The following is a 17,578-nucleotide window of genomic DNA, read 5'->3' on the forward strand; positions in this document are numbered from 1 at the left end:
GTTGATATACCTCGAGTCCAAAGTTTAAGAATGTTTGGTCCTTTCGAAATCTGTATAGAAAAAGAAATTAACTAGAGAAATTTAAAATATATAGTATATATATTAATAGCTTTTGTGTATATATTCTGTTATGGATTTTATTCGCATATAAATAACTAATTTTAACTTTATTGATCTAATTATCACTACAAAATTAATTTTATTGAGGCGTTTCTATTGTATAATCATAATATTATAAAACAATAAAATTATTTATTTTATATTTTTTTCCTGTATTATTTTTTTATAATTTTAATAACAATTTTCATTTAATAATCTTCCTAACATTTGAATTTTTGTAATTATATTTTTTTATTCTTATTATTGTCATAAAAAATGAGCAATTCTTATGTTTGTACTAGATATAAGAAAAAAATTTGTAAAATTACTTCTCGCAACAAAGAATAAAAAAATGGATATGTTTATTGTTAATTATGAAAAATTATTTTGTCAAATACTATTAAGTTAACTGTATAAAGCATTTGAAGTTGAAAAACATACGAATAAATGTGTGTTTGGATTCAAAGTTAACTTTGATTGAAGTTTACTTTTTTTAACTTGAGTTTAGCAAAAAAATAATTTTAGTATAATTTAATTTGTGTTTGGATACTTTTATTTTAAAAGTATTTTTATTCAAATGATAGTTATTTGGATAATATTAATGAAAAGTATTATGTATAATTACTTAAATAAGTATTAAAATTAGAGTAATATTTATATCAAAATCAATATAAGTTACATATTACTTATACTCCAAATGTTCTTTCTATTATGCATCTTAAACTTTAATATTAGTAATTGAACACGTCATTGTTATTTTCAAACATATCCTATTAGTGTTGGATAACTTGAATCCACTAAGTAAATTTTATCTAATAAAGGATAGAATTATTGTGATGTAAATTGTAATATGTTAATAAAGTTGATTACTTCGTTACAAACATATCTAAATCATTTTATCTTGATTATAATATTTGTACATCAGGTAATTTAATATAATATTACCACTTAAATCTTAAATACCGGTTTAAATTGAGTTACCTATTAGGTTTAAGTATTACTATTTGGGAGAAAAAGCAAATATGAATAAATTGTGGTATTAGACGAAAAATGTTTTAATTATACTTTAGGCCTTAAGATTCAGAGTAATTGTGATTTTGATTTCCTAAATTTCAAGAATATCTTTTTCTTCAAAATTGAAAAAAATTTAAAATAAAAATATTGAAGAACTAAAAATCTCAAATGTTAAATGCTAAGTCTTAAACTTTAAAAAATAAAACGTAATCTATGAATCCGAAAAATTATATTTTATTCTCTCAAAAGAAAAACGATATGTTAAAAAATAGTTCTCATTATTCTTATAAAATATCCTATTAATTATTGTATAAAAAAATAAGTAGCATGTTTATTAAAATGTATAGTATGGTGTACAGTGAAGGATGTCACATTTACGTGAGTATTTGAGGAGATTTGGAGCTTCTGAATTAAGTTCAAAATATACGTGACCATAATTTCATTCCATTCTTATCAATTTTCACAACCATTTTCATACAATTGCAAAATTTATAAATCTTTAATCTCCACAACCATTTTATACAATATGCAAATTTTATAAATCTCATAGATATATAATATAACTTATTTAACTAAAATCACAAATCAATCGAATATAGAAATTTTAGAAAGAGACTAAAATTGAGTTACAATGTCATTTTTACTTGAGTGAAAAATTTCTAAACTATCATAAGAAAAAATATAAAAATTTACTCTATTTATTTAAATCATATTCAAAACTCAATTAATAAAAACTTTATCGAGTCAATAAATAAATCTATCAATAAAAGTGTTCATTTAATCAAACAAAAATCAAGGACATTCAAATTTAACCATTCAAAAAAATTCTCAACCAACCACAACTTTTACACAAAACTCAAAATACTTTTACATTCATATTATTTTTTTAAATATATAAATAATTTCTCTTATATATAATGTTTATCTTTAAAACGAATTCCAAAAATCCAAAATATTATGATCAAACAAGTTGAGATGATCACTCTCTCAACTGGCTTCAAATATTGATGAAAAAATATTACCAGAACAGAACAGAATCGCTAAAATAAATAATAGCTTATATCTTTTAAAAATCTGGTAAATCTGTTCAACATCTATTGTGGAGTATAATAATATTTTGAAAAAAGAAAATATAGAAACAAAATTTTAAAGATAAGTAGAAAAGAGAGATCAAGAATGATAGAGATTTGAAACTTTACAAAATCAAGCTTATAATTAGTGATCTAATAGTAAAGAAGTGAAGTCAAAATTAAACCTGCTTATAATTAATAATCTAATACTTAAACAGAGCAGGAAAAAAATTTCAAGTAATGTCTTTAGAATAAGTTCATACAATAAAAATAAAACATCTAAAAAAGTGGTTGAAAAATTGAAACGAATGATTTTTTATCTTATCTTATTAAATTAGTTTTGTGTATTAAGAGAAAGGTTAAGTATCTAAATAATAGAGGAAAAAGAAACAGAAATATCGGAAGGAAGAGAATGAATTAGGGGCGATACTGGTACATGCATTTTAATAACCACAATAAATCAAACGGCGAGGAACGACCCAAGAGAGAAAGCAATACTAGGGTGTGTCCACCATCAATTGTGAAAGAGAACGCAACGCAATAATCTAATCCTTCAACTCAGTGTTCTGTTTCACTGCGCTCACTTTTCCCTCTCTCTGTTCAGAGAGAGAGCGAAGCTAATAAGGTTAACAAAGGGAACCGCCACTACCGCCAGGTTTTTCGCTCTTCCAGTTTTTTGTTACAGTTCTTCTCACTCCAATAAACTAACCGCTTTTCGTTGCTAATTCTCTGTGCCGTTTGTTTCTTTTGATTCTTTCTGTCAAGTTGTTGCACGGACAAGATTCGAATGTTGCCTTTTCTGTTTTTTTTAATAGCACTACTTATAATGATAGTTTTATGTTGCATTTGGTGTTAATTTTATTTCATGCTCGGTGGTAAATGAAACTTGAATTTGCTTGAAGTTCATTCGGAGGTTCACTTGATAATTCTCTAGTGTTTTGTTTTTGTTATGCTGGTATGGTAATTATTTTTTTTATCTTGCTCCTTCTCTCACCTCGTCATAGTCTTGTTATTTTGTATGTTTAGTGGTTACATTCAGGATTTAACTTTGTTTGGTTATTAGTTTGCATTTGGTTGTAATTGATTCAGGATGGATTTTCATTGTGTTTGGAGTAGTTAAGAAATAGGTATCATTTGATTTAGAAATTGATTTCCATGTTGAGATCATTGTAAGAAGTAGTTGCCCTTGAATTGGTTTCCATAGTCAATCCTAGATAGTGGCGAGCAGACTCGGAAGTGGATGACTTTTTATTCTAATACTTTTTATGCGGATCAAATGTTTAAAACTTTAAGCATATAAATGCAAATAAATTAAGCAATTTACTCAAAATTCAAGAAACTTAAGGTTAGCAATGGAAAGTCATATGCCCTAAGGGCTTATCTGTGCGGTTTACAAGTCTCCCCGGATATGACAAGTCCTTAATAATAACAGTCAGGGCATCAGACGGCAAATTGTTAATGATAGTAAACCAAGTTCTTAGCATCTTCAGATAAGAAGAGGAAGAGAGTCGTTTTGGAAAGTATTGGTTAAGCAGAAAGAATAGTTGTGCATATAATCATCATACAAGGAAAAGAGAGTGGTTTCAAAATATATTGGTTAAGCCAAAAAAATTCATAGGTGTGTGTTTGGTTGAGAGGAAGAGGCCTTAACTACTGATCAGTGAGGAGGATAACAAGTCAGAATAAAACAAAAACGGTAGCTGGTGGCTGTAGCCAAAACAAAAGAAATGAAAAGGGGAACAAACAGAAAGAAGAGACCTGCAAGGTGCTGCCTGGGTTTGCCAGAGGACAAAGAGATGGAAGAGAAAGAGAAGAAAGGGAGTGGGCCTTCCACAAGTGTGTTTGTCAGAGGCTGAGTCACCACAAACCGGAGCCAGGGTTGCCGGAAATCAAGGCTGTGAGAGGATGGAGCGGGTCTATAGAGACCTTTTTGTTGAGGGTTTTTAATTTTCGAAAAGCCCTAGGTTGAGTGTAATTTGGCATGTGCAGCATCTTAGCTGCAAATTGATATGATAAACTTTCAATTCCCTTTTGTGATGATGATACTCTTTTATTCTGATCTTTTTCATAATGGTAAGGGGTGTCTAGGTTGTCTTTTATAAAGAGGAAGGAAATAGAAGGAGCCGAAATAGTTAGGTGGGAAAAGGAGAGAAGAGACTGAAAGAGAGAAAAACAACACAATCAATTTTGTGCATTTCAATTGTTACCAACAGATTTAAATCCCCCGGGAAATATAACTCCCAATTGATGCTACTAGGTTTGCATAAGAATTGATTTGATATTGATCAATAGCAGTGAACATCTTCTGAAGACAATTCAAGAAGGAGCCAATTCAACTTCTGTGGATGTACTAGTTCTTTATTGTATAAAAAAGTAATTCTGCTTTTTAATGTTACTTGCATTATGGCCAAAAGGTTTATCTATCATTACTTTAAGATTTTTTTTTTCCTCTTAATACATTATACTCGTAGTGCCATTTGGCAACTTGAACACCTGATCTAACCTTCCCCTCTAGCAACATTTAGAGGGTCTCTTACCATGCTAGGATATTAAAGTTCAGTCTGGAATTTTTTTCAGCTAGCAGAAGTTCAACAATAAAGGTCGATGGCAATAACACCTTTTAGTAGTACATCTGCTGCACAATGGGGAATTCATCCTCAGCTCTTAGTAAGATCCAGCATTACAGGCAAGGTTGCATCATCCAGCCACAAGTGAGTTCTATGATTGAATATTTGTTTTGTAGAATGGAAGAAGTAAAGTTGTTCCTTTAATAAGAATTTACGGGGCTTTCATTGCATGTAACAAATTAACTATAGGTCTGTGGTTTGCAGCCCCAAAAATCATTTTCATTATTCATATTGATGCACTTGTATTATCCCATTGGAAATAATATATTTCTATTTAATATTGTTTTCTCTATAACATCACTAAGATCAACTGGGATATAGTCATAAGTTAGATGTAATTTGTGATTTTGTTACTTTAATTGTCATTAACAGTAATTTTATTGTTTGCGTGTGGCTTGAATTGTCAGATACTAGGGAATCTTTCTATACTATCTGTTTGTAAGTATTGCTGGATTTATAGGGGGACAAAGCGAGAAAGTTCGAGAAACTATGCTTTCTTATTCTCCTTGAGTACATAGTTTATGCCAGACATCCATATATATAGACTATTAATAGACCTGGGGGCAACTTTTTACTTATTTAATACACGTCACAGTTATTATCTTGAATAGCAGCATAGTGGCTTGCTTTGTAAACTTGGGATGACTATTATTTTAATAATTTAATACAAAATAAATAGTCTATAGCACACATATTAACATTCAAAGACTAAAGAAAACCCTAAAGTTAAACAAATGCATAATAAAGAATAAGAGTGGCATTTGCACTTATACTCACCTTCAATCTTGTAGTAATAAGAAAATAGTAATGAAGTCAAAAAGTGAGAGATTATAGTGACATTAATAGAAAAAATAACAAATTAGATAAAAATAGTAGACTCTGACCTGGGAAGTTTAAAGGATGAATAGAAGAATGGAACACTGGGAAAAAGTCGTCCTGTAAAGTGTGAAGAAACAATGTTAAATACAGTAGTTTTTGTGTGTGGAATGGTCAAGGAAGGGTTTAAAATCCTACTATTGAAGGAAGAAATGCATTTGAAAATTGGAAAGAAATCACAATTTTTACCCTGCAAAAACTAACTGAATGCTCTTTCATCGGGTAAAAATGGGTTTTTGAAGCCTATATGATGATAACATTGCTATTTGAAACCTGCGGTATCTGAGGGTTGCTCCATTCTGCTACTCCGCAGTGCAATATTGACTAAATGACATTTTATCATGTGATACACGAATCCAATTTCCAACAGATAAATATTAAGTATACTCAATTTTCAGCTTTGATCATTGTGCTGGATTTTGTAATATGTTTAAGTCACCTTGCAGTGCTACCAGCAGGGTAACCTTCATGGCTGCATCAAGTTCAAGCTTTTTTTCTCGAGATTCCACACTACTCAATGTGGGTGCACCCCAAACTTTTAATCATCGCAAGGGATCAAGGTTGATTGTTAGAGCTGATGCAGTAAGTCTGAAATGCACCCTTGAGCAGCAATGAGTTCCTTTTGTGGATGTGCTTTAAATATATGATAGCACTTTTTGAAAGTATGTTTCTTATTCAAACTGTATAAAGCCCTTAGGCTGAAAACCTTTTATTTGTCAACATGCAGGATTATTATTCTGTCCTTGGGGTTTCAAGAAATGCTAGCAAATCTGAAATTAAGAGCGGTATTGTTCATTTGTTCCCTTATCCTCTACATGATAATATCTCCATTATTCAGCTCTGTAATGATCTGTTAATAACCTTTATTCTGGTAGCCATTTATTTGTAAGTAAAAATATTTATCACAGTAACTTTATTTTTTCACTATTAATGATTACCCACTATTTTATAATTCTTTCTTTTCTTTGACCTTTGAGAAATCAAAATACTTTTACTTATATGTGGGTGTATACACACACACATGCAATGTATGTATGTATGTATATATATATGTATATGTATATGTTTGTGTGTGTATAAAGAACGCAAGAAAAGTTCGTGGAAGGAAATCTAGAACATAAAACTGTCAAAGAAGTATACTAGAACCTACAATGGGGATTCAAGTAATGGCATTTAGATGCCAGGATTGATTAGTCTACTACCAAACAAGAGCCTATTACATTTTTTTATTAGATATGAGAGCTCTCTTTTTTTCAATGGACTTCTGTTCCTATTAATTCTAATTAAGCACAGGGTTACTTTTCCACACCAAAAATTTAAATTAGTTGGAATTGTTTACTCCTTGGTTTGCACTTCCGCATTTTACTGAGGAAGGAGGATTTTGTATAGAAGGGATATTGGCTATAAATGTGGTATAAAATTGTTAGGTAACCATCTATAGTGGTTTGTTATGATAGGTAGTTACCCAATAATTGGTTAAATATCTGAGTTAGTTAGGTTAGATAGTTTGAATAATAAATAATGTTGCTTATAAATAATAGAGATGGATAATCTTGCATTTGTGAGAGGAAAATCTTTTAACCAAGAATCTAGAAAGTGAGACTTATCATCCCTTTCACATATTTTCTTTGTAATATGGGATAGTTCTGCACTGAAAATACAAAATTATTGAACAGGAAACACCAATTATTTGGAAACGAAACACAATTAAAATATTGGTATGAATTGGAGTAGAGATCAATAGAACACAGTAATCTCCTATTAGTTAAACGTATTTTCTCTTTTGTCTTGTTCCACCTAACTCTGTAATTTAAATATCCATCATCCTTTCCGTCCATGTTTACTTCTGCTGTAGTGTTTACAAAGTTTGGATCTCATCTGTTCTCACTCTGCTTTATTTTCTGCTGACTGATCGTTTCTGTCCACCAGTTATTTTTATATGTCCATTTTCATCCATTTGTCCTTGTTTCATCTTCTTTCCTTGCGGCAGCACTTTTACCCCCACAAGATTGTTTGTCCATTTTAATCTTTCTGATTGAGAAGTTGTGATTAATGAGTTATTTGCTGGGTTGTGCATGTTGTACTGTGATTAGTGCCTAGTTTATCATAGAAATATCAAAGCTCTTGCTTTTTCACATTTCAGCATACCGGAAGCTTGCTCGGAATTATCATCCAGATGTCAACAAGTGAGTAGTTATTATTGTTACTGCTATTACTACTATTATTTTCTTATTTAATAGATTTGACTGTTTCTTTTTTCTGATTATGCCTTGCTGTTTCGCTTTACAACTCCCCCACCCCTCACCTCAATGCAATCGCTCCTGTCTTGTGAATTTCATTCACATAATATTTTTACTATTGGTTAATAATGCTTTCTATGAATTGCTTTATTTGTTCTATCTTGTTTTATGATAATTCATTGCATACTGAAAAAAAATGCTTATTCTTTTACTGTCATTTGCGTAGAGGTTTTATGTCAAGCAAAATGATGTTATTTGTTCAAATTCATGACTTTAGTAACTAATGAAATTAAAATGGTGCGTTTGGTATATGTATAAAAATTGAATGAGTTTTTGTTTGGGTAAGCTTACTAAAAAAAAAAGTGATTTAAAGATAATTAATTGTGTATAGAAAAAAAAGAGAAGCTTTTACATTGTTAATTACAAAAAAGGATACGAAGTTGTTTGGAACAAGGTTGAAGGGAGAAAAAATTTGTTGGGAAATTTGAGGATAATGTTTTTTACTTTTAATTTTTTAGACGTATGAAAACAACTTATTTTTCATTTTTTTAGTATTTCAGCTCATGTCCAAAACACCGGTTATTTTCAAACTACCTTTACTATATAAAAACAGCTGAAATGGAGAAAAATAAGCAATCCCAAATGTCAATTTTGCTAGGTGCATAGTTTTCTGGAGTAACCTGCATTCTGAATCATTTTTGTAAACATTGCGTTGCATATTGTTAAACTAGTATCTGTATTGTCTTGTGTTGCAGAGATCCTGGAGCTGACCAAAAGTTTAAAGAAATTAGCAACGCATATGAGGTAAAACTACAGATTATTGAACTCAGCTTGTCCCGATGCTTATGCCTAATAACAACTTGTCTACTGTGAATAATTTCCGTTACAGGTGTTATCAGATGATGAGAAACGATCCATATATGACAGATTTGGAGAGGCTGGACTTAAAGGTTCTGGAATGGGGATGGGGGTAAGTTACCTCTAATGATGTATAATTTAATTTGTTATTCCTGTTTCTCAACGAAGGATTTCTCTGTTATGCCAGGACTTCAGCAATCCATTTGATCTGTTCGAATCACTGTTTGAGGGCATGAATCGTGGTCCAGGTTCCAGAGGTTCTTGGAACGGTGCAATTGATGGTGAAGATGAGTATTACAGTCTTGTTTTGAACTTCAAAGAAGCAGTTTTTGGCATAGAAAAGGAGATAGAGATAAGCCGATTAGAGAGCTGCGGAACTTGCAATGGCTCAGGGGCTAAACCAGGGACTACACCAACCAGATGCAGCACTTGCGGAGGTCAAGGACGAGTTGTCTCTTCAACAAGAACTCCATTAGGTATCTTCCAGCAGTCAATGACATGCTCTTCATGCAATGGGAGTGGCGAAATTTCAACACCTTGCAATACATGTTCTGGGGATGGTCGGGTGAGGAAATCGAAGAGGATAAGTCTGAAGGTCCCAGCTGGTGTGGACTCTGGTAGTCGTCTAAGGGTCCGAAATGAGGGGAATTCTGGAAGGAGAGGTGGTTCCCCTGGCGACCTCTTCGTAGTTATTGAGGTTATCCCAGATCCTGTACTTAAACGAGATGACACCAACATTTTGTACACCTGCAAGGTTTCGTATATTGATGCAATCCTGGGGACTACAACTAAGGTTCCTACTGTAGACGGAATGGTGGACTTGAAAATCCCTGCTGGGACACAACCCAACACAACACTTGTTATGGCTAAGAAAGGTGTTCCCTTCCTTAATAAAAACAATATGAGGGGTGATCAGTTGGTTCGTGTGCAAGTTGAAATCCCTAAAAGACTCAGCAATGATGAGAGAAAGCTTATTGAGGAACTTTCTGATTTAAGCAAAGGCAAGACTACCACAGGTAGGAGATAGTATTTTGTAGGAAACTCTGTATCTATCTACATGATACTTTTTTATACTTCCGCGTATATTCTTTTTTTCACACAGATGCATCTTTCTTGTTTACACCTCTCTGAGAGGGATTAAATTATGTTGGAGGTTTTTTATTTGTCCTTAGAAACAGGCGGAGAAGAAGAGCACAGAAGAAATAAGAGATCTTTTTCTTTCGTTGGAACTTATTCTATTTCGGGGTGAGGTGGGGTTGATATTGAATTATGCTTTAGGTTCTGTCAGTTGTTATTTCGAAAATTTATATGGTCTGAGAGAAAAAAACTAAATAAAAATTTATTTATTTTCATATATTTTTTAAATTGTATACTCCTTATTTGCTAGGATGGAAATTGAGAACTGTGGCAAATGTATTATTAATCGTAGGTGGCAATAGATTTGACTCAGTTGGAACAAATCTGAATAGATAGTTGTTCTCCGCATAAAACCGTTCTTTACAGGATTGGATATTAAAAGTTGAATACTTTATTGTAGTTAAAATAATGTTAAACAATAATAAACAACTTAATGTTGAAGTTTTTCTTATTTATTGCAAATAAACAACAAAATATGCTGTGCAAAAATTAATTAAAGTAAAACAAGAAATAACATTTAGGTTTATAACCACCATGCAAGCCTATACCAATACAAGCAGAAAGGAAAGTGGACAAAGAAGTTGTCTGGTTGAAAATAAACAAACAAAAAGATTTATTTATTTATTATTAATAATTATTATTTATTACATTTTTTAATTATTTATTATTACAATTTTATTACAAACAAATAAAGAAATAAGTGAGGCTCACTTTATAATCGGGTAATTAGATTAGGATCACCAGTTTAACATAATTTTTTTTAACAAAATTCATTTTAAATACAAGGCTACTTTAGTTATTCACTAAATATACTAATTAATTTCTTTTAACGTATCACATCATTATAAAATTTTCAGTATTTTTACTTTCTTTTTCTTTTAAAACAATTAAATTTTTTCAGTATCTTTCTCTCCCTATTTTTACCTTTCACATTTGCACCTATTCAGATAAATAACAATGTTAATCTTTTGCTAACAATATCCTTATTTTATTAGTTTTTTGTTTTTTCTGAAGCATTACTTTTTAAAGGAGTCTATTAACATGCACAGTTGGTTATACTTTTGTTTCATGTGTTTTAGTTTCGAAAATTTTAATTGCACAATTTCAGTAATCATACTTGGAAGGATTTTAAATTTGAGTGCGGCATTCCATTTTCCATCTGATAATTAACAAATACCAACAAACTTGTTTGACATGTTACTATATTATTGAGTTGACACCACAATAAATATAAGATTAAAAGTACAAAAGGGATAAAGGAAAATTATATGTATAACACTTATTATTTTCCCTTATTTTCACTTTACAACCTTTTTTCATAATAAATATTATATTTATCTAATACAAATAAATATAAAATAATAAATTTTAGGATTATTAAATAGAAATATAAAAAAGAGAGTATCAATAACATCATCCAAGTACAAATAATGTTTGTCATCTGAATAGCTAACTATTATTTTTTCATACAAACTCAGTTTTTTCTATAATCAACAACCAATGAATTCAAAATTTAAGGAAATATGTGATTCAAATTTAATCAATATTTTACAAACTTTATGATAAAATATAGTTTTCATACCAAAAGGGGTGGTGGCGCAGTTGGCTAGCGCGTAGGTCTCATAGCTTCTGAGTGATCCTGAGGTCGAGAGTTCGAGCCTCTCTCACCCCAAAAGCTTTTTCTTTTAAAAATTTGATAGAATTTTTTTTTATTGTTAAGAAAAAAAATTAAAATGGGCATGGGTACAATGTTAACTTGGCTGTTTTATTTCTTCCTTGCTTGTTTTTATGTTGAAAACAAACTGATCCTAACCAAAATATATCAAATTTTCTAGCACTGGACGTGATGAATTGTCAAAAAATATATGTCAACCATTCCAAGTTAACGACAAGAACACATAAACAAATACATTATGATCTTTACCACATTTTGCAAAGAATTGTTGTCATATCTTAACTTACGTGTATACATCCGCTATGAAATATATGAAAAATGTCTGCTTTTATAGAGATACCAATTTTCAGCAGAAATGGTAACATTTACAAGCAAATCTTCTATTTAGCAGCTACTGCATTTTGAAGCAGTAATTCCAAATCTTTCAATCTGCATGATGGTTCACACAATTTTAGTAACTGATCATAAATGAACAAAACCTAATAATACCTTCAGCTGTTAGCAGCAACGTGGGACGGATTCAATAATTTCTTTCCAGAAAAAAGACACCTAATTTTAGTTCATTTTCATGTGTTGAATGACAAACTTCAATTTTCCAAAAAACAAAAATATATAAAAAGACAGTTAAAAATTGAACAAAATTAACTAAAGTCACATGACTTCTTCAGAAAAAAAGTCATTGAATCCGTTCTGCAGCATATCATCATACCTTACGTTACTCAAGTCAGGGTAGAGTGCTATGGCCTCCTTGAAATCCTACAATAGATCCAAAATAAAATACAGGTACATCATGATGCAGCAGGTTTAAATGGATAGTTATTTTCCTCCATGTTCAATATCAACTTAATTGCCATTTTGTTGTTCAACTTATTTGACTTAATTGCCTCACCTGATCTGCTGTGGAAGGTGTGTAGGTAACCACGCATGACATCCCTGCCTGTGTAGCTGCCTGCAATGGTTAATTTAGACCAGATGATATTTTCAGCATTTTGGCTAAATGTAATTGGCAAATTAAGGAACAAAACGAAGATTCTAAAGTTGAAATTCCATGTCTAAAAGCTCGTGTAGTGATATTTTTGAGTCTAATAACACAAGAAGACGATTCCTTAACCTTAGACTTTCTAACCTGACCTCATTTAGTTAATTTTCTTTTCTTTCTGTACTGCACACACCATACAATGAGATTGGTTAAATTTCAAGGATGTCGGAAATTGACACTAAAAGAAAATGTACCTGTAGTCCAATAACACTGTCCTCTACCACCAAGCAATCTTTGTCTGATATACCTAGCTTCTGCAATGCTCATGCAAATTATGCTCACTCTGTTAGTGCATAAAAGAAATTTTAGAGTTTCAGGTTTCAAAGGTCTTGATCATATATTATCATGTTAAAACCTTGGAAGCTGCCAGGTATATTGATGGGTCAGGTTTCTTTTCCTTCACATCATCACCTGAAAGATTAGAAGCACAGTGGATGCTGTCAACTAGGAAACCTTTTTCTGCACATACATATTAGGACTAACGTTATGAGAAAAAGCGTTATCCAATTTTCTTATAGGATGAAAAATGAACTTTGATGCAAATTAATTTGGAGTTTTGAAGCCTCAGCTGGCGCTGCAGCATGGTATAAGTTTTGTTTCATTATTCCTGATCAGGAAATAAAAGTCAGAAATGTTATATGATCAATTAAAGAAAGTATACCAGCAAGGAAGCAATCAAGGCCTTGAAAGCGTTCCTACAACAGAGAAAACAACTTGGTTGAATGCAAATTAATAACTAATTTTTTCTACCAATAGTGAGAGTATAAAGAAAAAGGTCTTACAATTCCTATAAGGTTTTCAAGACACAGAATAACTGAACTTTTAGTTGCTGCAGAGCAAACAGCTAGCTTTTTCCCCTGCAACAGAAATTGGGCAAACCATGACAGACTTGAAAGCTAACATCTCTCTAACCAACATAACATTAGTAAGAACAAAAATCAGATAATGAAAAGCAATAAATCAGTACAGTGCCAGAAAACAAAATAGGTTATCTTACTGCATCTTTGGCCTCATCCATCAATCTCAGAACTCCAGGTCTGGGTTTTACCTGTGTCAAAATGTACAAGTATTCAGTAGTAGCTTACCAACAACAACACAAATACCAATTCCACAGTTCAGGAAATTAACACAAGTCCACTCACAGTTCCAGACTTGATTATTTCTTTGTATCTCTCAGTCTTCCAATCCTACATAACAGCAGCGAAATGACCGTTCGTTAGCAATAAAACTAACTTGTTGAAAGGGTCTTTCACTAACAACCATGTCATGAAGCAATGTGACACAAAGAGAGACAAGTAATAAAAAGTAAGAAAAAAAAAAAAAAACAAACAAACACCTGAAGAGTGTCAATCAACTTGGCACGATCCTCGTCACTAGTCGGAGGCGTCTCGAACAACGTGGACGAAGGCCACCCGTGTTCCTTAAAGTACCTTAAAATCCCCGAAACGGTATAATTAATGAGTGAAGAAGCATCGAAAAGGAATAAGAAAGAAAAAAGAAAAGAAAAAGAACCATCGCATTTTGGGTTTGCCTCCACCAATGAGGTTCTGGAGTTCGTCGTAGAATTGGACGTCCCAGTTGAGAGGGCCCGGAGAAGAAGAAGAGGGGCAGCGAACGTTGAAGTGAACAAAGGCATCGTTGTAGGCCTGGCGATGCAGGTGCTCAGACTCGAGGATGACGCCGTCGCAGTCGAAGATGAGAGCCTGAAGCGAACGTGAAGAAGACGAAGCGGAAGCAGAAGCAGAGACGGAGAAAGCGCGGTTGTTGGAAGAGAAAAAGTTGATTCTGGGATATGAAAAAGCGTGTTTGGTTATGGGGAAAGAAGAGTAGGAGGTGGTGGTGGTGGCAGTGAGAGTGAGTGCGAGAGTAGAAGAAGCCATGTGAAGAAGTGGTGTCCCTCACTCATCACATCCATCGTTCTAATATATTTTGTGTGGCTCTCTGTGAACTGCCATTCTTCAAAATTTCTACTCTCTTTTCTTTCTTACAATTGCTCCGTGTTATATTTCATATTAGTTATCGTTATATATGGATTATGTATGATACAGTAATCGAGTGATTATGGTTTATACGTTTATACCACATTAATCTTATACATATAAGACATTAAAATTTTATCATGTTGTTATGGATTTTTATTTTTGTATAGTGTTTAATTTTGTCTATTCTGTGAGACTTTTTATCTCACATTTGGACTTTTTCCAACAATCTTTACTCAAGGATGAGTCCCTTGTTTTTTTTATGTTTTTCATATGATATATTTCCTTTCATGTATATTGTGATCTCTTTTTGGAAAATTTTGAGTCAATTTAATCTTTCGTCTTTATAAATGTATGAATTTAGTCCTTTAAACCAATTTTTTTCAAATTTATTTCTCCTTTATAAATGTTTTCTAAATTTTTTCAAACACATTTTTAAGCTAATATTGAAGCAAAAATGTTTCAAACGGTGTAAACAATCTAGAACACTATAATAAAATGTTGTTAAAAAGATTAAATCCATGAGGGACTAAATTGATTAAAAAATTTCAAAATAGACTAATTTCAATTTCTATCAAAGATCAAAAGAAAAAAAAACATATTTAACCTTATTCTAAAAATAAATGATTATAATTCTCTCAAACTAATTACATTTTAAACTAATATTTGAACTGAAAATTATTACACACTACAAATAATTTAATTAATAGTCTGAAATATAATTTAACACTTACAAAATATTTAACATAATTAGAATATAAAGAATACATTTATTATTTTTCAATGTTGATGATAAAGTTTTATCAAATTCAATTAAAAAAATCTTAATTTCATCTTAAAAGTTTAAGAACTAAAAATAAAATTGTAAAAAAAAAAAAAAACTTATTAAGGATCGAGAGAAGAATATAATATATTTATCGACAAAAATCCTTATTGACAATTTATTTCTGATCAGAAGTTCAGATAATAATAATGTTACATATTTCTGACTTATGGAAGTATACAAACATTTCCCTCTTTATGCAAATAACCCAAAATAGAAGCAAATCTATGACTACTGCACACAACAAGTTACATCCATTCTCCAAGTTTCACCACTTCATGAATCATTTTGCAAGATCTTACCCGATTCCTCATCAACTTTCTTCTCCATTTTCCTCTCCTTGCAATCATAGAAGTAAATCATAGACGACACCCATTTCAATGTATTCACCACAGTGAGGACCCCAATCTGCACAAATATCCCATACCCTCTTTTGTAGCATTCAAGGGACACACACGACAACCTTAAACAAACTCCCAACGCAAAGAAAACAAACATCAAAACTAATCCTCTCTTCTGATTCCCTCTGCTCAAGAAATACGAAACTCGTATAGCCCCAACACCATATATACCCTCCACAACCGATATCACAAAACTCATATTCCAAATACCACTCCATTCCAAATACGCCATCAACACCTTTGTAAAAGCTACAAAGCAAATCACTGTAAAAAATATGTAATACCCAAAATCCCTGAACAGCATATAACAGTTACTTAGTATCCATGGGAATGCAATCAAGAAACAGGTCGACCAAAACACCACGTACAATGAAGTGATCAACGTGCCTTTCATTATTGACATGTCAATGGAACTTTTAAACATATCCTTCAGAGTTATATAACTCTCTTCTGACTTCAGCTTTGAAGCCGAATCCATAGTTATAACCGCAGAGCAGAGCTCTAGAACATGAAGAGGCACCAAGTAAATGAATCCAAGTTGAATCAAAACAGGTAAATAATCATTCCTAAAACTTTTACGAGGTGGGTCTATGTAGGAATAGCCACTTTCAGATAGATACACATACGCATAATTTGGTTCGAAAAAGGGTAGGAGTGATATAATTTGTGGGGCCTCAACCATGATTTTCTGGAACGAGATTTCAAAGTAAACCATAAGAAGAAAGAAAGGCAGGGAAGTGAGAGAGGTGAAGATGATGAAGTTGATGTTTGTGACATAGAATGTTACAGCTTCGTTGAGGATATCCAACACTCCCAGATTCTGCTTAACTTCTTCTCTCTCACTCTCCATGTTCGACACTGACTTCAATTCTGATTGGATCTTCTCGTTATAAACAGATATTTTCACTTCATTATACTTTCGTGGAAATACACAGTTTCTCTTTCAGAAGACTTTGACTTTGAATAATCGTTTCCTTATTAAAATGAAAAGACCAACTCCTTTGCCAGCCATTCTTTGTCGGTGCCTAACGTTTTATGGCTCCAAATATTCGAGGGCAAGTTGTTTATGTCAGAGGTTTTTGCCATATATTTACTTTATACTTAGTTTTTAATTTCTTTTTTAAGAGAAGAAATGTTTGTTTATAGTCATAAATTTGAAAATCAAATTGTATAACTTAATTAAAACATGTTTTTTTTTTTTAGTTAACTTGCTCTCTTTATAGTCGACTGTTTTAAGTTTTGCTGATAAAAGAAAAAGTCAACTATTTTGAGACTCAACCAACTATTTTGGAAACTTTCCCACATTGGATTAAGCTCAGTTGGACCTAAAATGATTACTTTTTTTTTTTTTATGGATAAAGCATTGGATATTAAAGTTTTAATGAATGTACATCATGTAAAAATTGGAAAAAGAATTAGGAGGATTAGTGAATGAATTAGTATGACATTTGTAGTTTTTTTAATATATTATCGGTTGTATGAAACTCTTAGTTTTTAAGCTTTGAAAAGATCATTGTTTAAAACCGAGCTACGTCATATTTTCTTGTTAGTTGATTTCAAAGATAAATTTAAGTAGGAAACTTCAATGTTACATATGATCAACATCTTAAACTGTACAAAAAAATCGCCGAGGAATCAACCTTTTTCGTAGTTTCCCACCATATATGATTAAATCAAATTGAAATGAATAATAAAATTTATTTTCTTACTCATATTTCGAGTTAATAATGTGAAGTATCG

The 17,578-nt window shown here is 31.7% G+C and overlaps 3 protein-coding genes across 5 annotated transcripts; 1 reads left to right on the forward strand and 2 right to left on the reverse strand.

The window, feature by feature from the left end:
* Positions 1-2,606: 2,606 nt before the first annotated feature.
* LOC114178549 (chaperone protein dnaJ A6, chloroplastic-like) lies at positions 2,607-10,015 on the forward strand. Of its 2 annotated transcripts, none has more exons than XM_028064528.1 (8): positions 2,607-2,838; positions 4,761-4,894; positions 6,145-6,268; positions 6,414-6,471; positions 7,830-7,872; positions 8,682-8,730; positions 8,816-8,896; positions 8,972-10,015. In XM_028064528.1, the coding sequence occupies exons 2-8, from the start codon at positions 4,788-4,790 to the stop codon at positions 9,809-9,811; spliced, it is 1,302 nt and encodes a 433-aa protein (XP_027920329.1). In that variant the 5' UTR covers positions 2,607-2,838; positions 4,761-4,787; the 3' UTR covers positions 9,812-10,015. The 2 variants fall into 2 exon arrangements, with proteins under 2 accessions (XP_027920329.1, XP_027920328.1); XM_028064527.1 differs by having other exon boundaries at positions 2,609-2,838; positions 6,133-6,268.
* A 1,750-nt stretch (positions 10,016-11,765) lies between these two features.
* LOC114177244 (haloacid dehalogenase-like hydrolase domain-containing protein At4g39970) lies at positions 11,766-14,605 on the reverse strand. 2 transcript variants are annotated; one of them, XM_028062517.1, is made up of 11 exons: positions 14,148-14,603; positions 13,972-14,065; positions 13,778-13,822; positions 13,633-13,683; positions 13,418-13,492; positions 13,297-13,330; positions 12,991-13,046; positions 12,830-12,889; positions 12,486-12,545; positions 12,306-12,352; positions 11,766-12,025 (listed from the first exon to the last, which is right to left on the reverse strand). In XM_028062517.1, the coding sequence occupies exons 1-11, from the start codon at positions 14,513-14,515 to the stop codon at positions 11,977-11,979; spliced, it is 939 nt and encodes a 312-aa protein (XP_027918318.1). In that variant the 5' UTR covers positions 14,516-14,603; the 3' UTR covers positions 11,766-11,976. The 2 variants fall into 2 exon arrangements, with proteins under 2 accessions (XP_027918318.1, XP_027918317.1); XM_028062516.1 differs by having other exon boundaries at positions 11,766-12,352; positions 14,148-14,605.
* A 920-nt stretch (positions 14,606-15,525) lies between these two features.
* On the reverse strand, positions 15,526-16,737 carry LOC114176913. Its single transcript, XM_028062114.1, has one exon. The coding sequence runs from the start codon at positions 16,686-16,688 to the stop codon at positions 15,714-15,716; it is 975 nt and encodes a 324-aa protein (XP_027917915.1). The 5' UTR covers positions 16,689-16,737; the 3' UTR covers positions 15,526-15,713.
* Positions 16,738-17,578: the final 841 nt, after the last annotated feature.

The sequence above is a fragment of the Vigna unguiculata genome, chromosome 3 (genome assembly GCF_004118075.2).
Source record: "Vigna unguiculata cultivar IT97K-499-35 chromosome 3, ASM411807v1, whole genome shotgun sequence".
Classification (NCBI taxonomy): domain Eukaryota; kingdom Viridiplantae; phylum Streptophyta; class Magnoliopsida; order Fabales; family Fabaceae; genus Vigna; species Vigna unguiculata.